The sequence below is a fragment of the Malaclemys terrapin genome, chromosome 23, assembly GCF_027887155.1.
Source record: "Malaclemys terrapin pileata isolate rMalTer1 chromosome 23, rMalTer1.hap1, whole genome shotgun sequence".
NCBI lineage: Eukaryota > Metazoa > Chordata > Testudines > Emydidae > Malaclemys > Malaclemys terrapin.
This window is the reverse complement of record NC_071527.1, coordinates 14661163-14683222: the sequence shown is the minus strand read 5'-3', so window position 1 is coordinate 14683222 and position 22060 is coordinate 14661163. Positions and strand designations below refer to the sequence as shown.

Genomic DNA, 22060 nt, shown 5'->3' with positions numbered 1-22060 from the left:
ATGATAAAGGACCCGGGGCCGAGTGCCCGAGGTGATGTGAAAGGGGAAGCACAGCAGGCTGTGGAACCCCATTGTGCTTTCCTAGGAAGGGAGCTAGGAAGGGGGCGCGGCTTTGAAATTCAGCTCCGGCCGATCTCCCCCGGGGAGACTCCATGGAGGACGAGGGAGCTGGGGAGGTGACGGCATCACAGTTCCCGGGGAGCGAAGGCCGAGCCATTCATTCAGAGATTCTCAGGCCAGGAAGGGAGCAGGCTGATCCGGCCTTTCCCACTGCACGGGCCAGAGAATGACCCAGGGATTCCTGCATCCAGCCCGTAGCTGGGGATGGAGATAGCGCAGAGCTTGAGAGAGGACAGCCCGTCTGTTCGACTCCACGTGATGGAGAAGGTGCCGCGTCCCAGGACAGTCGGTCCTGAGGGTGACGTCCCCCCCCCCCGCACCCCCCCCAGTTCAAACACGAGCCTTAGTCCTGCCCTGAGAGGGGACGTGTTGGCTATTCGGACTCTTTAGAACAGGGGCAGCAGCAGGGCCTGTTCCCAGGCAGCCCCAGCCCTGCTGGGACACACCCCACCCCACCCGGGGCGAAGGGCTTTGGCCCCTTGGAGGCCTTTCTTCTGAGATGGTCCATTGGTGCGGGGGCAGAGCTAGGAATAAAACCCAGGAGTCCTGATGCCTTGAACCACTAGACCCTACTCCGCTCCCCTCCGAGCTGGGGATAGAACCCAGGAGTCCTGGGCCCCAGTCCCCGCTCTGACCTCTAGACCCCACTCCCCTCATCCCAGAGCTGGGACGGAACCCAGGAGTCCAGATGCCCAGCTTGGAAGCAGGGCCAAACTCATTTCAAACGATGCCTGCCAGCCATTGTTAGTCTCCAGCACCGTGCACTAGACTGGAGCACAGGGGACCTGATCCCCAAGGCCAGGCCAGCCCCCCAACATCTTCCCTCACCCCCATCGAACCTTTGTGTCCACAGAGCGGCACTGCACAGCCTCAGCCACTAGGGGGCGCCACAGCCCCACGCCAAGGTCACAGCCCCAGTGTCCATGCTGGGCTGGGTCTGGCCCCTCAATTGTCCCCCGAGTCCCCATGGTGCCTTAGCAGGATAATTACCCACACGCCCGGCACACACACCGCACATGCTAGTGTTCACATGCACACACACTCCGGCATGCACACAAACGTGCAGATGTGTGCTCACATTTGTGAACAAGTACAGATGTACATACCGGTGCACCCACACCCACGCACGGGCACACACGTGTGCCGCACACTCATGCACGGGCACAGAGGTACAGACACGTACGGTCACACATACCAGCAGCCTGCTGCAGCATTAGATGCAGGGATAAGGGGCCCCCAGGACCCTCCCTGCTGCTCAAACACCAGCCAGGCCGGAATGGAGGGAGAATCCTTCAAACCCTCCCACTGGCGAAAAGCTGCCGTGACGCTGCCCAGAGAGACGTGATCGTGGGGCCCGGCCCCCTCTGCCCCCCCAGGGACATGGCCAGAATCTCCCATGCAGCCCCCCCCCACCCACACCAGCCCCAGTGCAACCATCTTAGCAGGGAATCCGTCCTCCCTCCCTGAGTATCCCACAGCCAGAGCTCCTGCCCCGCTCCCCACAGCGCCCCCTACTGGGTCAGCCCAGGACTGCAATAATAACACTCCAGCACTTTAACCAGGGCTTGCTGCTGCTGTCCCTGGAGTCCCGCGTAGCCGGCAGGAGCCGGGGTATCACGCCACCCCCAGGCTGCCCCCTCAGACGGCAATGGCCGGGCGGTGACCAGTACCAGTGAGCGCCGTCCCCTCCCACCGCGCCGGGAAGCCGTGAATCATGAAACAACCTCATCCAAGAGCTGACGCAGGCACTCGAGAGACCCAAACTCCCCCTCCCCCTGGATTCCCACCTGAACCCCCTCGACCCCTGCATCCAACCTCCCCCCCTTGACTCTGGATTCCCACCTGAACCCCCAAACTGGCCCCCCTGCTCTCTGGGTCCCACATGGCCCCCCAGACCGCCGGACTCCCACCTACCCCCTGGGTCCAACCTGTCTCCCCTGCTCTCTAGGTCCGAACTGCCCCCTCCTGGGTCCGACAAGCCTCCCACCCCCGCCAGCTCTCTGGATCCAATACATCTACCCTGGATCTAGCACGTCCCCCCCCGACCCGATGGGGACTCATCCCATCTCCTGTGCTCCCAGGGTACGATCCAGCACTCCCCTTCCAGGTCTGCCACCACCACAGACACACCCCGGCTCCCCTGACGTTTTAAGGCCCCATTGCGGGGAAGGGGGGTGATGACTCATGTTGCTCCCCCGGGAATGTCTCAGGCTCATGTCTCAGCCGGAGGCGGGCGCACAGAAGAACTGTCCCTTTGTCCCATCGGCCCCTCCAGGCCTTGGCCAGCAGCTGCCTCCCAATGGCCAAGACCATTTTCCCAGGGGGCAGAAGGGATGAAAATAAACATTCATGGGGAGGGCGGGGTGTCAGGAGCTGCGCTTAAAGAGACAGTGCGCAGCTAGCCGGGGGGCCCCTCCCTCCGCCCCCCAAACAGCCCCGATCCTGCCCCTCGGCAGCCACAGCAGAGACACCCCTGGCTGTTCGGGGAGGGGGAATCTGAGCATGGAAAGTTTGGGAGCGGGCTGGGGGGCAGGATTGGGCCCTCGCCAAGCAGAGGGGGCTGGGGAGGTGAACGAGAGAGGAGCGAGGTGAGGGGCAGGAGATGTGCCCAGATCCGGCTGCAGGTCTGCGTGGAGTCACCCCAGGGAGGGATCTGACCCACAGCCTGGGTACAGGAGAGGCCACGCTAACTCCTGGGGTGCTAGGGGGCCATGGGGGGGGGGAGAGGAGCAGCACCCAGACCAGACCTTTCACCCCCAAGGGACCCCTGGCGCTTGGCACCATCAGCCCGGGAGGGGTGTGCCGGGGGCGGCAGAGTCTCCTCTCACTGCCCCCAGGAGTCACCCCATTGTAAACCAGGCCCAGTTACCACCACCTGCACAGAAGCTCTTAGTTTTCCTTTCCTACGTGGGGGTGTAAATCTGGAGTAACCTCCTGTGAAACGGTGTGAGGGATGGATCAGGCCCTGTGGCCTCCCCCGAACCTGCACGGACTGTCAGGCACTCGGGGACCCCCCCTGACACAGCCCCATCGGTACCATCCCAGACCTGAGGATGCCCCGCCCCCGAGGTCAGTCTGGGGGTGGAATCAGAGCCGCCCCCCACCTCCAGGGCGCTGGAGGAACAGAGGCTGGCGCTGAGAAATGATCCAGGACAAACGGGTGATTCTCCCCCTGACGCAATGGAAAGGGCCCGACTCCCGCAGCCGCGGCCCCAGACAAAGTGCAGACAGTCCCCGTCTCTGCCCTCCTCCACGCCGGACAGACGTGCGCTCGCCCTGGGGCGCTGGATCAGAACCACCGCAGAGCCCGGCTGCTGGCGGGAGGGAGGGATCCGGGCTGGCGTCAGCCAGAGCACAAACTCTGGGGCAGGAGCACATCCCAAGGGGGGAGGGGCTGGGCTGACGGGGGTGGGGGGCTACTCTGGGAATGGCCTGTGGAAAAGTGACTCACACACACACACACACACACGTGTCAGGCAGATGCACAAACTGGAGTGACGGGCACACAGCGCTCTCAGCGCTGGCACGAACACACCCCAACCCGGCAGAGCCAGCCCGGCTACCGGCGGACGAGCCGAACTCTCATCCGGATCCAGCATCCTCAGACTGAATCGTTAGCCCCAGCTCAGTCGGCTACACCTGCGCAGACCTGGGAAGGTCAACGGGGCCTTTAGGGGCACGGAGAGCACCATGGGGGGGGGGGAGGGAGGAGCAGGGCCATGCAGGGGGCACCGAGGGCAAGATTTCCCTCGTAGACCCTTGTCACAATGCACAAGGCTAGCACAGGGGTGACTGACCCCCCCCATCTGTTTACTGAGTGCCCCTCCCAGCAGCCGCCCCACTGCAGGATAACAGCCTACTCCTCTGCATGCCGACGACGCTCCCCCCTTAGCCCACCCCGCTGGGCTGCTCTGCTCTGTGCGGGAGCTGGACTCTAACAACCGGAGGCTCTGGCCTCAGGAGAACGGTGCCTCCTGGGGCCACAAGGGGTTAAGATGACAGAGCCTTGCGGTGGTGGGGTGGGGGCTAAGCCCCCCCCATTTCCTGGCCTGCAGCCCCGCAGAGGCAGCCTGCACAGCTGGGTTGATTTAGCTCCGCACAGTCTGGGCTTCGTTTCTCAGGCAGGCTCAGCTGCGGTTTCCTCTGGAATCTGCCGCCCCTGGGGTGTCCCCCTTCCCCTGACGCACACGGGGTCCCGGCAGTGGGCGCCGCTTCCCAGCTGGGGCCGGAAATGCCAGCCAAGTCCCCCCAGCGCTGGCGGCTGGTGGCCGGCGGCCATGGCTGGTCAATCTCTCTCTAGGCTCTCTGCGGGTCCATGAACCCCATTCCCTGGTGTGCAGGCAGGAGTCCGGACCGGCTGCTGCTCAAATTCCAACCCAGGAGCTGCTGGCTGGGACCAGTGGGGGCCGTCTGCAAAGGGCCCCATGGCGTTCCCACCCCCGGCCAAGCAGCCACGGCCCCAGGGGCCCGCAGGCCCCCAGCAGCACCCCCGCTCTTGTGCAATCAGACATGCAGGGCTGGGCTGGCCCCTGTGCTGAGACAGGACCAGTTCATCCCTAGCCCATCCCTGTAGGGGTTTGTCCAACCTGTTCTTAACCCCCCAGGGCTGGGATCTCCACAGCCGCCGCTCTGCCACCAACAGAAGTTTGTCCAATAAAAGAAATTACCCCTCCCCCCGTCTCTGAAATCCTAGGGCCGACAGGGCTACACCACCACGGCAAACGTACAGGTAGGAAGGCCCTTCCGTGGACATCTCCGGCCTCTTTGTAACAGCCCTCGAGGTGTTTGAGGGCTGTTCTCAGGTCCCCCCTCAGTCGTCTTTGCTCAAGACTAAACATGCCTCGTGTTTTAACCTTTCTGCACTGGTCTTGTTTGCTAAATCTCTGATCATGTTTGGTGCTCTCCTCTGGCCTCTCTCCAACGTGTCCACATCTTCCCAAAAGCGCAGCGCCAGAACTGGACACGGGACTCCAGCTGAGGCCTCCCGTGTCTTACAGAGCAGTGGTTCTCAGCCAGGGGTACGTGTACCCCGGGGGTACGCACAGGTCTTCCCAGGGGTACGTCAACTCATCTAGATATTTGCCTAGTTTTACAATAAGCGACAGAAAAAGCACTCGCGAAGTCAGTACAAACTAAGATTTCACACAGACAATGACTTGTTGATGCTGCTCTATGTACTCTACACTGAACTGTAAGGACAATATTTATATTCCAATTGATTTATTTTATAATGAGACGGTGAAAATGAGACACTCAGCAATTTGTCCGGAGTAGTGTGGCAGTGACACTTTTATGTCTGATTTTGTAAGCAAGCAGTTTTTAAGTGAAGTGAAACAGGGTACGCAAGACAAATCAGACTCCTGGAAGGGGCACAGGGGTCTGGAAAGGTTGAGAGCCCCGATACAGAGGACGCTGTTATCCGTTTTGCACAAGCGGAAAGACACAGAGCAGCAGGGTGGTTTGGGGATTAAGGCGCTGGGCTGGGGCTCTGGAGATCACCCCTCAGTTCTCTGGTCCTTTTGCAGAATCCCTGGACAGGTCACGGCCACCCGCCGTGCCTCAGTTTCCCCATTTGTAAAACAGGGATAAGGCTCTGATTTGTAAAGGTAGTGAGGTGTCTAACTCCCATTGATTTGACAAAAAAAAATCTGCCCCAAGGGCCTTCCTTTGTCTAGCTCTTAGGGCAAGGGCTGTCTGTGTTACGCCCAGCACAGCAGGGCCCTGAGCGCGGGCAGGGTCTGTGCAGCACCCGGCGCATGGACCCCCCAGCTCAGTCGGGGTCTATAGCTGCTACCATAATACACCTAATGCAAGAGAGGAAGTGACCTGACCCAGTCCCAGTAGAAAGGGCAAAGACGGACGGCACCTAGAGACCCAACACCCAGGGCTGAAGCAGAAGGGCCGGGGGCGGGGGGAGCTGGGGGAGAAAGGAGCGGGGCAGTAGTTTGCAATGCCAATGGAGCGAGGCTGTCACCCCAGCTGGGGGGCTGGCCCCATGGACTCCCATGGAGCGAGACTGTGGGATCTGGGGGAAGTGCCAAGGACGGCTCTGTTGTGAAAACATCCGGGTGGTAACTAGGGGTTTTATCAGTTCCCTTTTCATGAGGCCACTTATCTGCTGGCTACTTCCCCCCACTTCTCTGAAGGGCAGGACTCAAGCGGTGTCGAAAGCCCTGAGCCGTTAGGGGCTGCAGTGGGGCAGGTTGCTAACAAGGCTCGCTGAGGTCATCCCAGATACAAGTGCTGAGCACAGAGCCTGTCCCACTAGGGAGCCTGGCCCTGCAGCAGCTGTTGTGAGGGACCCGGTGCTAGTGCCTGGGTGTGCGAGGACACCCAGGGGCTGGGGATTAGTGTGAGAGACCCGGGTGCTAGTGCCTGGGTGTGCGAGGACACCCAGGGGCTGGGGATTCATAGAATCATAGAATATCAGGGTTGAAAGGGACCTCAGGAAGTCATCTAGTCTTACTCCCTGCTCAAAGCAGGACCAATCCCCAACTATTTGGTGCGAGGGACCCTGGTGCTAGTGCCCGGGTGTGCAAGGACACCCAGAGGCCAGGCAAGGGGTCAGACTGGTTCAGACTTTGCCCAGGGCTCCAGCGAGTGACTGGATCTGGGTCCAGTCACGACATGGTGCCGCTTTGCCCATGGTTCAGCCAGAGCCCCCCTCGCTCACAGCCCCCCCCCCCCCCCCCATGGACAGCCAGGGCCTTTCCAGAGCCGGCTGCAGGCCTCTAACCATCATTAATTCCTCTCTTCGCCCTGCACTTTGGCCCCGTGTCACACGGAGCTGGGGGAGGAGGGGAACTGGGCTCTCTGGAGCCATCACCATTGTCTTTGTTAGCAATCACTTTACGAGCTGGGCTAGGTCAGGAAATTCCTATACACTAGGGGTGGGGTTGGGTGGGAGCTCAGCCTGACAGGGCACTGGGAAGAACGGAGCTAGCATGGCAGGGTTGGGTGACCTTGGGGAAGTCACGTTGCTGCTCTGTGCCTCAGTTTCCCTTTCTGCCCCGTGTCTAATTAGACTGCGAGCTCTTTAGGGGAGGCATATTTTTAAAGGGACTCAGCGCCCACTGCATGTCTGCACTGCGCCTGGCACAACGGGGGACCCCAATTTCAGGCCAGGTCTGTGCAGCCCCCGGCCTAACGGGGATGGGGGGCCCTATACTGGGCGGGGCCTCTAGCCTAGGGGTTCTCACCTCGGAGTATGGCCACCAACTCCTGCTGGTGGCCGTTCTGACAAGCCCGTCTCTGTCCCCACCCCGGGGAAGGTGGGTTGGGAACTCACCAGCCGCCTGCGGAGTCCCGGCTGGGTGGGGGGAGCTGCCTAGGGGAGCGTCCTGGTGACCGGACGCAGCCGCTGCCTCCACTGAGGAGAGCCGCCTCCAGCGCCGCGCACGCCGGCCCCACGGCTCCAGAGACACTGCCCGGAGCATCTCGCTGCCCTCGGTAACAGCTGTTCAGCTGGGCCCTGCAGGGAGGGGCCACTGCTTTGCCCCCCCAGTCTCCACTTTGGAGGCTGCCGTGGCCGTAAAAAAATCCACTGGTGGCAGCATCCGGCCACGGCAGCCGCATTTCAGAAACGCTGGTCTAGCTGCTACACAGGAGAGGTTAGACAGACAGACAGACGGATGGACCAAAGCTGCAAGACAGACAGGTGAGCCAAGCAGGCGGCCTGGTTTCCCAGTGGGCAGAGCTGGGGATTCCCCCGCACCACCCATCCTGGGTGCCCCTGCCAGACATTTCCAGGTCTCCAGCCATTCTCCAGGGAGCCTTGCCCAGCTCTCCACTCAAGGAGCAACAAAATCATTATCCCCATTTCACACGTGGGGAAATGGAGGCCCAGATGAGCAGGCAGGTCACTCAGTGGGGGTGTCAGAGCTGGGGTTACACAGGAGTCCAGACTCCCAGACCCACCCTGCGCTAACCTGCTAGACCCCGCTCCCCTCCAGAGCTGGGGACAGAACCTAGGAGTCCTGACTCCCAGCCCCCTCTGCTCTAACCACTAGGTGTTAGTGTGTGGACAGGGGTTGAGTTAGGGGGAGCTGTGTCTCCTGTTAACTCACTAGGGAAGACAAGCCCTTAGAGCTGGATTGGCCAATGAGATCCAAGCACAGGGGCGGGGAGGGGGGAGTGTCTGGGCCGCTGGGGAATTTGATCGCAAAACCTTTTACAAATCTGCTTCTTGGTGCCTTTGCCGGCACTTTGCATCCTGCCCGTTTCACGGCCCCTCCCCGCCCTCCGGCCCCAGCCTGTTCCTTATTCTGAGGTCTTGTCAGAAACCCAGCCCGCCTGTCAGTCTCCTCAGGGGTTGTGTGGATCTGTCCCTCAGCAACAGCGGAGAGGAAAAACCACACGTGAACTGGGACACTGCGGTTGTAAAACCACAATATTTGGCTGGGGGGGCGGAGGAGGGGGAGCTGAAAGGCAGCCTTTGAATTGCACTAGACAACAGGTGTCCCCAGGAAAGGTTAAGATCTGCATCCGCGCAGCACCACGCCAGAGCCCAGCTGGGGTCCGGCAGCCGTAGCGCAGCCGGGTCAATGGGCCAGGTTCCCAGCTGGCGTCAATCAGCATCGCTCCATTGGAGTCAGTGGGGTCACCTTACATCTGCTGGGGACCTGACCCCATTGTCTCATTTGTAACCCTGGGAACATAGGGAGGAGCCGTTCCACTTTAGGGGGCCAGACTCTGATCTCGGCTACACCAGAGGGAATCTAGAGTAACGAGTAACATCAGGGCATAATGCTGGCTGGAGGCAGCACCGCCTAGCAGCTCGGCCACAAGACTAGGAGTCAGGATACCTAGGTTCTAGTCCCACCTCTTCCACTGCTTGTTGGGTGACCTTGGGCAAGTCACTTTCCGCCTCGGTTTCCCCTCCCACACGTTATCAATGTAGCTTGCAAGCTCTTCAAAGCAGGGGCTGTCTCTCTTAGGTGTCTGTGCCACACCCACCACCTTTGGGACCCCTAGATCTTGGGCAGGGTCTGTGCAGCACCCATGACAATAGGAGCCTCCGATCTTGGGTGGAGTCTCTGAGTTTCTGTAATCTAAGTAATAAGAGTGTGATAGCCAAACCAGACACTGGTGTGAATCCACTGGCATAACTGGAGTGACTCTGGATTTATGTAGAGGGGCAATAAGAAGAGGATCGGGCCAGATTTTTGAGAGCTGGGCTCCCACCAATAACAATGGAGACTTCCTCTGCCCACGCTTTCCTTCCCACCGAGCAGAATGCCGGGCGCTGGACACGTGGGCAGAGCGAGATGCCGGCTGACAAAATCCACCCCGGTCTCCTATTAATACTCAGGCACCTGAAATAAAGAAGGCAGGTGGAGGTAGAAAATATCCCCGGCTGGGGGCAGAGGAGACAGGGGCGAGGGCTCCATTGTGGAATGGGGCCAAGCGGAGACACTGGGGGCGGATTGGAGTCAGAGCGGCAGAGTTCTGGGAGCGCTGGCCTGTGCAATTCGCTTCCTGACCGGGCCCCGTTAGTCACCAGGAGAAACGTTCACAGCAGGGTCAGTGCCTGGTGCTCAGTGGTTATTGAGACGAGAGCCTTGTGCCCCAGTGACCTCACTCTTCCAATCCACCAGCCCACACACGTGCAGCTCACAGGCTGGCAAAGTGCCCAGCGAGGTGCTGTTTGCCCAGGACGTGGAGCTCTGGGGCAACCCCACCACTCTCAGGAGGTCAGGGCGGGAACCCCTGAGCTGGGCGGGTGACGCAGAGCGAAAGCCACATGTCATCCTGCCCAGGGAACACCCCGCGGGCAATCCCTTGCCCCTCCCTCCTGGGACTGCTGGCCCGTGGGAGGCAACAACTTCCCCCAGCCCCACTGGTCCCACATTCCCAGCCGTACACCGAGCAGCGACTCCCGGTCCCGGCCTTCCCAGCCGAGCAGATGCTGAGAGCCCCCTCCATGCACCCAGCCTAGGCGGGGGCGGCGGCAGCTGATGCAGCGCCCCCTCCCCCCCCCCCCCCCCCCCCCCGCGCAGGTGCCTTTGGAAAGTCCCTGCTCCTTGAAAGAGGCAGGAAACTCACTGCACTTCCCCCCCCTGCACCCCTCAGGAGCCCAGTCTTGCTGCTGCTTCAAACCACAGCACTGTGCGGGGAGCCCTGCTCTAACCACTACATCACACTGCCCTCCCAGACCTGGGGCTAGAACGCAGGAGTCCTGGCTCTCCCCCACCCGACACCAATCCCCTCTCAAAGCGGACACTTCCACCCCTCTTCTTGGAATCAACCCCTGACGTTCTGGGCAAGGCCCCAGCGGGTGTAACCCGGCCTAGCCCTATTGAGCTCAATGGAAGGGGCCGATTCACACCAGCAGGGCTCTGCCCCCCTGTGCTTTCCTCTGCCCTGGGTAGTTTCCAGGAATCGTTATCGCCTCAGCATCTCGCTGCTACTGAGTAACCCCCCGGAGATCCGGAGAACTGCCCCCCCCCCCCGATACTGTATCTGCCTTTCTGCCCAGCCCCCGCATCTCACAACGGGGGCCTGATCCCCCAGGTGGGCCTGATCCACCACTGATCTGCCCCTTGTGTCATCAATTCCACCAGCACCAAGTGGAGGTGGTGCCTGCGCTGCTGCCATGGTGACCTGGGAGAATTAACTCCCCCCCCCCACACACGCTGGCTCATGCTCACTCTGCCCAGGTGCCAGCCCTGGCACAAGACGAGCGGGTTTTGGGGGGGGAGGAGAGGTTACGGGACCCGTCATTTTCCCAGACCTCTCACCATTTCCCCACAACTCATCACCCGCCTTTCGGTTTTGCTCTTGATTTCGAAATCAGCTGTGCAACGCCTCACCCGGCAAAACAATGCTCACCTCCCCCCCCGCCAGGTTAACTCATCCACCAACTCCCCCCCCGAAAGATACAAGGTGCCCCTCCCCCAACACACAGCCTCCCCGCCAACCCCTGGAGATACAACCAATCCCCACCCCGACCCCCAGCCAGCCATTTCTCCCAAAGCTCCGGGTCCCGATACAGGAGACAAAGGGCATCACGGTGCTGCCGACACTTGTGATTTTACCACCAGCCTCGTGACAGTTGTTGCTTTTCTGAAAGCCCCAGCTTCTGGACTCCTGGGATTCTGAGGATCTGGGCTCTCATTAAAAGCAAGTTTCTAACCTTCTGGATGGCAGAGTGGAGCTCAGAAATGTGACACCCCGCCACAGGGTTACGAGACCGCAAGGAACCAAAATGTTGCAATCTCACTATCTTTTTCAAGCCACTCATGATTTTCGAGGACCTGTCTCAATGCTTCAAGGCTTGGGGCAGCAAGGCTGGAGTTAGTATTACGTGTATTATGGTAGCGCTTAGCCTGGGTCTGGGTCCCCGTTGTACCAGAAAGATGGCCCCCGGCAAACAGGAGACAGTCCAAGGAGGAATCTGCCGACAGATCCCAGCAGCTCAGTCCCCACCCAGGACCGTAGCTCAGGACGCTGCGTGAGACGAGACACGTTCGCTACGTCAGTTCTCTCATTACAGCCCTGCCAGCCAAGTGGTGATGGGGAGAGATGCTGCCAGGCCAAGGCTGACACCCAGACACGAGCGCTGCCGGCCCCTCTCTGACGGCGTGTTGGCGGCACTTCGGCCCCATCCAGCCCTAAAGCGCTTCATGGGCATTCACAGCCCACATGGCTCCACCTGCTGAGAAAGGAGCTGCCACCAGCCCCATTTTACAGGTGGGGAAACTGAGGCACTGAGAGACAACTCACCCACTGTCTCAGAGCAAATGGCAGCTGGGAAGAGAACCCAAGAGTCCTGGCTCCCAGCTCCTCTCAACCCCCACCCCCCGCTTTATGAAACAAGGAAATCAAATGCAAAAAACAAAGCCACTGATCAAACAAATGGCTGGCACCAATCCTACCATCACAGCTTGTATTTATTAGCCATACTGCTATGGCACCAAGGCCCCATTGTACCAATTTTGGCACCTACAAGCCTTGGCATTGAGAGCCAATGACCCAAACAGACAAGCCAAGTGAAGGACCATTCACCCCATTTTACTGCTGTGGAAACTGAGGCACAGAGCAATTCAGTGCCAGAGCTGAGAATTGAAGCTGGATTTTCCCTGTGCCAGCGTAGCTCGTGAACCACTCGGGCACCTGTGCCACACAGCACCTGCCAGCTGGGCTGTGCCACACAGATCTACGGAGGCATCAAAGATAACATCAGCTACAGGAGCTCAAACTCCCCCTGGATCCGATCTTGAGCCCATTGCACCAGCAGGACAGCGCCTGCCTCCAACGGGAGCTGAGTTGGAACATGCAGTGCAGGATCCAGCCCCCAGCTGGGGACCCATGTGCCAAACTTGGGCATCTAAAATCTGGCCCCTAAATCCACATCAAGGCTCCTAAGATAGCTGGCCTGGCTGGCTGGTTCTGCCCAGATTCTGCAGGATCTGGGAATGCTCGTTATTAAGTGAATTACGGTAGCAACTATCAGCCCTGACCAAAATTGAGGCCCTATTGTGCCAGGGGCTGCACAGACCCAGAGCGAGAGACAGCCCCTGCCCCAAAGGGCTCCCAGTCTCAACTGACAAAACGCAAGTGGGGAAACTGAGGCACAGAGCAGGGAAGCGACTTGCCAAATCCGTGGCAAGAACCCAGGTGTTCTGACTCCCGCGCCGACACTCTGCTGACTAGACGGCGCTGCCTGCCTACGAATCGCAGCCCCTTTGTAAGTCAGGCTTCTCGTTTCAGGAGCCTAAATCTGGATTGAAAACCAGACCCCGCAAAGCTCTGGAAAGGTGGGTGGGCACAGACCCAGAGCAGCACCAATGTCTCCCTCTCCCTCCCTCCTTTCCCAGAGGGCGGCTGGACTGGCAGGGCCAGGTAGGGCAAGGAATGCTTCATTTTATTAATCACTTGGCACAACATGGACAGAAATATTTCTGAAAACGAGGCTTCTCTGCTGGTGTCACAGGCGTGGCACGCCCCCCCCCCCCCCGGGATGTAGGATGCACGGAGGGGCAGGGCACTGAGCATCCAACAGGATCCAGATCTTTGTACAGCCAGCCACTTAGACAAGAACTCACGACCAACACCCCTCCCCCAGCTGTGGGGATAGAACCCAGGAGTCCAGGCCCCCAGCCTCCCCTGCTCTAGCAAACTAGACCCCACTCCCCTCTCACTGCTGGGATAGAACCCAGGGTTGCTTCTAGCCCTGAAGGCATCTAAATCCAGGCAAATGCTCCTATAAGTGAAACACATAAGAACATAAGAACGGCCCTACTGGGTCAGACCAAAGGTCCATCTAGCCCAGTGTCCTGTCTTCCGACAGTGGCCAATGCCAGGTGCCCCAGAGGGAATGAACAGAACAGGTTATCACCAAGTGATCCATCCCCTGTGGCCCATTCCCATCTTCTGGCAAACAGAGGCTAGAGACAGCATCCCTGTCCATCCTGGGTAATAGCCATTGATGGACCTGTCCTCCATGAATGTATCTAGTTCTTTTTTTAACCCTGTTATGGTCTTGGCCTTCACCACATCCTCTGGCAAGGAGTTCCACAGGTTGACTGTGCGTTGTGTGAAGAAATACTTCCGTTTGTTTTCAACCTGCTGTCTATTAATTTCATTTGGTGACCCCTAGTTCTTGTGTTATGAGAAGTAGTAAACAACACTTCCTTATCTACTTTCTCTACACCAGTCATGATTTTATAGACCTCAATCATATCTCCCCTTAGCTGTCTCTTTTCCAAGCTGAAAAGTCCCAGTCTTATTAATCTCTCCTCATATGGAAGCCGAAGACTTCGAAGACCCCAAAGCAAAGGACCCCGACCCACATTCCAACCCGCCCCCTCCCCATCCAGCCTCCTCTGAACCCCGGGACACCAGGCACCCAGCTCCTGATGCTGCAGCTCCCAGCTCCGAGGTGGATCCCACGCTCCAGCACCACCCACAGCCCAAAGGGGACGCGACTGCGGATGCATCAGTGGCTGGTGGGGGTGGGGAAGGTGACCCTGGAACTTCCCCTGCTCCCAAAGATCAGATCAAATCTGGATTGGAGGGGGGGCTTACTGAACCCAGGATGACTCGTGACCAGAAAAGCTGGGAAGGAGGGAAAGGGGGGCATTTGGGGCACCTCCACCTGGGATGCGCCGACACTGCAGGCCAGGGGTAGAGCCAGGACACATGCAGGGAATTGCATGCAGCCTTCTGTCCTGTCATTAATCACTCAGGACTCGTCTGAGGGTTCGGAGGCAGCCCACAGACAACACCAGCACCCCACCCCCCGCTCTGATAGGGCCTCATACCCAACGATTCCTCTCTGGGGGAAATGCAAAGCCTGATCAACTCAAAAGGGTCCCCAAAAGGCTTTCAAACCTGGTCCCTGTGCCTCTCCATCCCTGGTATAAAGTCCAGCTGATACACCCCGGACAGCACAGTTTACAAACCCCGAGAAATCAGTTACCAAACCCTGCTTCTGTAGCCTGAGGGAACAGGGTCTAGTAGTTAGAGCTGGGGGGCCAGGGGGGAGCTGGTTGTCAGGACACCTGGGTTCTATTCCCAGCAGGGAGAGGGGAGTGGGCTCTGGTGGGTTAGAGCAGGGGGGTTAGAAGCCAGGACTCCTGGGTTCACTTCCCAGCACCAGAACTATCTTGCCAGGAGCCTGGATAAACCACTTAGCCTCTGTGTCAAAGAAGGATCATCTCTCTCTGGAGTACAAGCCAGGATGGGACAACCTGTGACCCCCCCCCCACTCCCCAGTAACACGCTGTTCCCCAGGGAGTCAGAGACGAGCCCAGCCCAGCCGGACATAGAGCACAATCCTCTATTGCCCTGGACAGCAGAGCAGATCCCTGCCCCGCCAGACACAAGTGTCCTGGTCCCATTCACACCAGCACGGGATCCAGGAGTCACTCCACTGGAGTCACACAAGGGGAAAACTTGTGGGAGCAGAATCGGGCCCAGTTGCTACAGATTTCCAGCAGGGGGAGGGGACCGGCACTGGCTGGGCCCGATCCTGCCTCCCTCTGTCACAGCACTGTAAAGGCAGCGGGTGTGAATGAGCGTCACTCCCCTGGAGTCCAGGCAGCAAAATTCACCAACCGGGGCCCCGCTCCGGCCCCTAGACTCGGAGCCCAGCCCGCGGGGATCCAGCTCTACCGGGGACCGGAGCACGGCGGAGCGACACCGGAGTCACTCCCCCAGATTGACACCCGGGGAACCGGGAGCCCGGGCCGAGCACATGGTGGAGCCGGGGGCGGGGCCGGGATCGGGGGCTCACCGAGGGGCAGCAGGCGGCGAGCCGGGTCCATGCTGCGGGGCGAGGGAGTCCAGCGAGCGGCGAGCACCGATCTGCAGCCAGAGGGCAGCGCCCCCGAGCAGGGCCGGCTCTATGGGGCCGGGGGCCCCGCCCAGGAAGGCTGGGACAGGGGTGGGGGGAAGTTATTCTCTGCTTAGCAGACAGGGCTGGGTTGGAGATCTGGCGGGGGGGGGGAGGAGAGCGGGATCGGGGGAGGGGAGGGGAGGGCTGTGTGTGGGGAGATGGGAGGGGAGACCTCGGGGGAGGGGGAGCCGTGGGGATGACAGAAAAGGGGGGCAGCTGACAGGCCGGTGCGGGCAATATTTTAACCAGGGGTCCCACTAAATGACAGACCCCGGACTGGGCTGAGCCCCCATCCCAGGGGGCTCGCGGGGGCGGGGCATGGATTCGGTTCCCGTTTACACAGCTGTCCCCGACCAGACAGCGACATGGGGCAATCGGGGCGCCCCGGGGGCTGCTACAGGGGGTGTCTGCCCAGGTCTCGAGGTGCAGAGTGCGAGGCAGAAGGAGCCCCCCTTCCTGGGGTTAGCAATGGGGGAGACCAGGGGCAGAGGTGCCTGGGGAACACCTGAAGATGGGATGGCGCAGGGGGCTGGATGGGTGTGGGGTGCTGGATAGATTGATGGAGGGGGAAGGGGTGTAGCTGGAGGGAGGTGGGGGAGGCTGGTGGGTGAGTGGATGGAGGGGTGTGTAGGGGATTGAGGGAGGTTGGCTGGGAGGGGGGGGTTCGGTGTATATGGGGATATCTGTGTTGGAGACCAACGTGCTGGGCTCCCATCCAATCTGACACACCACAGACACTGTTCTAAACTCCTCAGGCCCGGGGGACCCTTCTTTGGACCAAAGACACCCCTACCCCTGGACGCATCCCCTGAGATGGCCCCAGGAATGACCCAGCAGGGCCCGTACCGGCCCGGCCCCCAGCCCCAAGCTTATCTCCACCCCATGCTACCACAGATCTGTGCTTGGCTGGGAGCTCACGACCTGCACTCACCCCCACCATTACCTGTAAATCCCTTCAGCCTTGTGTTGTTAACCTGGGGAACTCCCTGCCACAGGACAGTGGGGAAGACAAGAGCATCCCAGGGATCGGAAAGGACTGCAGTATTGATACGGGGCAATGCGGCTGTCCAGTGTGATGCTCTTCGTGAGGAGAGAGCGATCGTAAAGAAGGGACTAGAACCCACAAGTCACGATGCCAAGTCCCCCTGCTCTGCTCTAACCACTAGACCCCACTTCCCTCCTCAAGCTGAGACTAGAACCCAGGAGTCCTGACCCCCAGCCTGCTCTCACCCCACAGGCTGCCTCCTGCTTGGCAGGGTCATGCCCTTTGGGATGTGGGCAGCAGTTCAGGTCAGGTTGCTGAGGCCCCATGGCTGGAGCCCGGGGGATCGTGTCACTGCGGGGATATCCTGGCCACCCCTTGGGCAGGCACCAGAGACGTCATGGAAACATTGCCCCAGCAGAAACAGGAACCGGCGGGTGAGATCAGCTGGAGGATGGGAGTGGGGGGAATGTCCAGCTGTGGGGCGCCGGGCTGGGATACCAGGGGCCTGTGAGACAGGACTGAGGGGCATCAGCAAAGTTGGGGGACAGGGCTGGAATAGCGGGGGGCTGCGGGTCACAGTCCCCTGCCCTAAAATACTCTGCAGTGCTGGGCAGCTCTGGCACAACCCAACACCCCTTTGGACTCCCCATCAATACACCCCAACCCCTGGTACCCCCCAAGTGTACTCTGACCCCCCCCACCAACAGCTCAAATACACCCCATCTCCTCTGCCCCAACATTCCCCCCCCAGCCCTCTCCCCACGGTATTGGGGGTCAGGCCCCAGCAGCAGGGCTCTCCCCAGTGGGAGGTTAGAGGCCGGGTGCCCGGGGCCCTGTGTCCCATCAGGGGCAGGTTTCCTGATTGCGATTGTCATTCTGTGGAGTTCCTCAAACCCCCTCCTGCCCCAGTCGGCCCCGGGCTTTTTCCAGGGACAGTTTCATGCCAAGGGGATCAGTTTCCCCGGCGGGCCTGGATTTCGTGTGGGAACTGGCGCTGACCCTGCTGCTCGGGAACCAGGCAATAAACCACAAACCAACCCCGGCCCCAGGGGTTCATGCTTCGCTGGAGCGAGAGAGACCGACAGTAAAGAGAGACGAGCGCCAAACACTGTGGCTAGGCCCATGGGCCCGATCCTGAGATGGGCCCCCAGTGACTACAGAGGAGAGGGGACGTGACCAGGGCAGTGGGGGCAGCACCCCCAGCATCACAGCGCCCCCTGGTGCCAGGCTGGAGTGTCTATGGGGAAAGGGCACAGCCAGGACACAGGGAACGGCACTCCAGCAGCACAGCGCCCCCTGGTGCAGGAGCTGGGGGGCAGGGAAACAGGGCATCCACAAACAGGGCCGGGGGGGTGCAGTCTTTGGAAATCAGAGCCACAAATTGGATCTATCTACCAGCCCGGAGCAGGGTCTCATTTTGTCCAGCATCTTCTACGTTTCTGGTGCAAATGACAGACGGGAAATAAGGCACATTTTTAACAGTGTGGAGAACGAAGCCTTAGAACAACTTACCAAGGGCCATGGTGGATTCTCCCTCACTGGCTATTTTTAGATCAAGGCTGGATGTTTTTCTAGCAGATCTGCTCCAGTTCCCACAGGAATTAAACCGGGGAAGTCCTGGGGCCTGTGTTATGCAGGCAGTTAGATGGGATGGTCACACTGGTCCCCTCTGGCTTTACAACATACGAACGGTGCTAGGTGCTGTACAAATCCACACCCAGAAATCCAGCCACCCATCGGCTGTAGATGAAAGGAAGGTGGAGGTTTGTGTCTTCTCGGTTCTGCCTGTGGTTGTCACACCTCAGCCCCTCAGAGAATCACCAGCGCAGTTTGCAAACCAGGCGATCTTCTAAAATCAGAACCACTGGGCTCTGTTCATTTGCCATCTGCCTCCCAGTCAGTTTCCAGCCCAAATTGGGTCCTGCACAAAGCATCATGGGGGGTGCCCCACTTATCCCACTGGTCAGCACGTCTTCCAGGTTCTAATCTCCACTCTGCCTGATGCAGCACAGGGCTCACAAGCAAGCAACGTATGGGATATTCAGAGCTGGGGTGTTCTCACCCTCTCCTGTTGAAGCCCTTCTCCTCTGTAGAAATACTTAAATCACATTGGAGCAGGGGGACTGGACCCAAGCTAGCAAGTAATTCTCAATTGCAGCCCAGAGTTTCCCAGAATGCACTGGGACAAACTCCGGCAGCAAGGACGAGGCAGGTGGAAAAGGCTGCTGTGTGGACACCAGCCTGCATGTTGTTAGTAGGTCAGCTGAGAGAGTCACAGCCAGGACACAAGGCCTGGACACGAACGTGTCTATTGCAAAGCAATGGGATTACGCAGTTGCAGTGTATTCTGCTTGCACCTCTATAGTTGCACAGTGCCCTTGGAGCCTAGTGTGGTTGCACTGGTAGCATATTGTGTTTGCACACTTGCACTTTCAGTGGGGTGTGCTTGCACGGCTGTCGTTATACTTGTGAGCTTGCCAGGTTGTCATACAATTCCACTTTCAGCATAAAGGTGCTTGCAGTTGCACTGTCGCATTTGCAGCGTATGGTGCTCGCATGGTTGCACTTATAGTATAGTGTGCTTGCACAGTTGTGCAATTTTCCTTGCAGCATCGTCATGCACAGTGGTAGTTGCAGTTACACTGGGAGCATTGCGTGCTTGTACGGTTTTAGCTGCATCATTGCACTTGCAGCATTGTGCTTTTTTTACAGTTGTAGTGGAGCTGTTGCACCTGTAGTGTAGTGTTTGTACAGCTGCACCATTGCACGTGCTGCATTTTGCACTCGCATGGCCGTCGTTACCCAGGTGTAGTTGTGCTGTAGTGTACTTCCCTGGTTCTAGTTGCAGTTGCAGCCGATTGTGCCTGCAAGGGTGTAGTTACGTGGTAGTTGCACTACATCTTGACAGTTGTCCGGTTGTACTTGCAGCAGATTGTGTTTGCACAGCTGTAGCTACAGCATGCTTGCACGGTTGTCGTCACACAATTGCATTTGTGGCATCGTGTGTTTATACAGTTGTACTTAACCTAGAAGTACAACCTGTTCCCTCAAACCCACGTACCCCCGCAGTGGCCCAGGCCAGTTCCTCTTTCTTATAGAGCCAATGGGTGCCCGGTGGGGGGAGGCGGGGCACAAGCGGGGCAGGCTGGAAATAGCAGCATTTATAAGGCCGGCACCGACTGAGGAAGTTGCACCCAGAGCGAGAGAACGCGACAGAGGGAGCAAGTGAGAGAGAGCATGACAACATCAGCCTGAACCATGTCGGTGCCTCCGTGGGGCCTGCAACAGCCAGGGCTAATGGGAAATAATCACCAAGGCTTAATACTAATCAAATATTATATGAAGCAACAGAGGGTCCTGTGGCACCTTTGAGACTAACAGAAGTACTGGGAGCATAAGCTTTCGTGGGTAAGAACCTCACTTCTTCAGATGCAAGACATACAAATATTATATGTCACCAAGCAAACAGCTCCCCCTAGAGGCCAAGTGGGTCAGGCTCTCTCTGCTCGCGGTGGGAGCTGATCATTAACAGCACCAGAAGATGAAGTGAGACAAACCCCAAATCAGGAAATCGGCCCCCAAATCAGGAGATTTTAGTAGAAAACGATGAGATTGTGGTTTGGGGGTTTGTCTTTTGTTATTTTTAACTCCCCCTGTTCCCCCCCCCCCCAGTGTGTGTGGGGGCAGTTACACGGTGTGAACTCCCTCCAAGGTGTGTTTTGTGAGGCAGTTACAGGGTGTGAACTCCCCCTGCCCCCCAGGGTGTGTATATGGGGCAATAACACTGGTGATTCTGCCCCACTGCAGGAGCTCATTGGCTGTTCATGCTGCAGAAGTTTCCAGCTTTGTCTCAATCTCCAGCATTGTCATCAATGAATTCTGGGCCCGCCCAGCTCCACATCTGCAGCTCCAGGGGCTCCTTCTACAGCCCCTTCCCCTGCCAGGGGCTGCAAGGATAGAGGGGGTGGGGGTGGAGCAGAGAGTGGACTGACCCATTGTTCACAGGAGGGGAGGGGAAGGAGCAGAGAGTGGACTGACTCACATTGTTCACAGGAGGGGAGGGGGTAAATAGTGGAGAGCGGACTGATCCATTGTTCATGGGAGGGGAAGGGGGAAATGGAGCTGCCCTGAGTGACTGGGCTCTTCCTGCTCCGTCCCGCCCAATGAGAATATTGTCCGCTGCTTCCCCTCCCCCACCCCAAAACTCCTCTTAGCCTTTGAAGGGAGGGGGAGAGAGCTCAGCTTGCATCCCGCAACAGCCCTGATTGGCTGCCCTTCCCCAGGAGGCGGGGGAAGTGGAGAAGGGCAGCCAATCAGAGGGTTGCAGGGCTGACGGGTGAAGTCGTGTGGCTGGCGAGAGTTGGGGACGCTGCACCGACCGTTAGCGATTCACAGCTGCTGTTTGATCATTGCAGGGCAATCGTTAATGGTGAGCTGCCTTCTCAGCCCTTCCCGCCCAAGGAGCTACACAAAGCCAGGCAGGCAGGGATCAGGTCGCAGGCTCAGCTGGCGTCGGGAGCCAACCTGCGGCTGCTGGCTGGGGCACTGGGGGGGAAGCTGCGGGGGGTGGGCGTTCTGGGGACAGATGCGCTGGGGGTGAACTTGCTGAGCTGCAGACTGTGCAACTCACTGCCAGAAGGGGGGCGGTCAGGGAGAATCACAAAGTCCATTAAATCCTATAAACACAGGGATTGCCCACGCAGTGCTGAGATGCAACTGCCTCTGGGGTGGGGCGCAGAGGCTGTTTAACAGCCACACACTACAGCATAGTAAGACAGGGAGTGAAGCAGAATCCCTTGTCGACTTGCAGTCCAGGTTGAATGGAACTGGCTGGTAGCGCAAAGCCAGGCAGGCGCCCCTGAAAATAGCCCTCAAGAGAAACAACAGGATTGACACGGCACATGTGGATTTGTCCAGGAGATGAAGGGTTAATGAGGAGACATTCACCCCACCCTGCTCCCTGCAGCACAGCGCCCTCCCAATCTCCTCCCCAACAGCCTTTCCAGCAGCACCTGCGGCGTCCCTCCAAGTGCCCCCAGAGCCCACCCTGCAGCGCAGCGACGCCCATTGACGCCAGCCGGGATCTGGCCCCAGAACCCTTTTGCAGTGAAAGGGGAAGGTGCATGTGCCTGTCGAAGGAGAGACACAAACATCTCCAGAGCACGACCTGGCACTTCCACTTCCACCTTTCCTCAGCCCCCTCCCCTCCCCTCCCCAGCTCCCTCCCCGTCTGCGTCACGCCAGCTTCACCCACACAAGAGCTTTTTCCGCTCAGAGTTTATTTTTTTCTGTTGCTGAGTTGGCGATTTCGCCTGCCTGGGTGGAAACGTGAGAAAGACGCTGGTGGGGGGTGGGGAGCTCAGAAAGCAGCAGAAAGGACCCAGGAGTCCTGACTCCTACCCTGCCCCCGGGCTGGCTGGTGAGCGGTTCTTAATTAAGGGGAGGCGCTGGATGGCTAGAAGGTGTTGGGAGGCTGTTTAGCTCAGTGGGGAATTTTCTGGTCTGGCTCTCAGCGAGCTGCTGTGACACCCTGCGGGTGTGAGCGAGAGCACGAGTCTGCCCCCTTCTGGACAGAGTCAGAATGCTGCCTATGTGCCATATGCCCTATATGGCCC

At 59.0% G+C, this 22060-nt stretch overlaps 1 protein-coding gene across 4 annotated transcripts in view; it reads right to left on the bottom strand.

The window, feature by feature from the left end:
* LOC128828100 (adhesion G protein-coupled receptor E5-like) overlaps positions 1–15472 on the bottom strand; it is a 39878-nt gene extending 24406 nt beyond the window's left edge. For all 4 annotated transcript variants that reach the window (XR_008443157.1, XR_008443158.1, XR_008443159.1 and 1 more), the window contains exon 1: positions 15359–15472. Coding sequence is in view for 1 of the 4 variants with exons in the window: in XM_054012470.1 (XP_053868445.1) it covers positions 15359–15389 (31 nt within the window). In the remaining 3 variants the exon portion in view is untranslated. The remainder of the gene's footprint in view (positions 1–15358) is intronic.
* Between the last annotated feature and the right edge of the window lie 6588 nt (positions 15473–22060).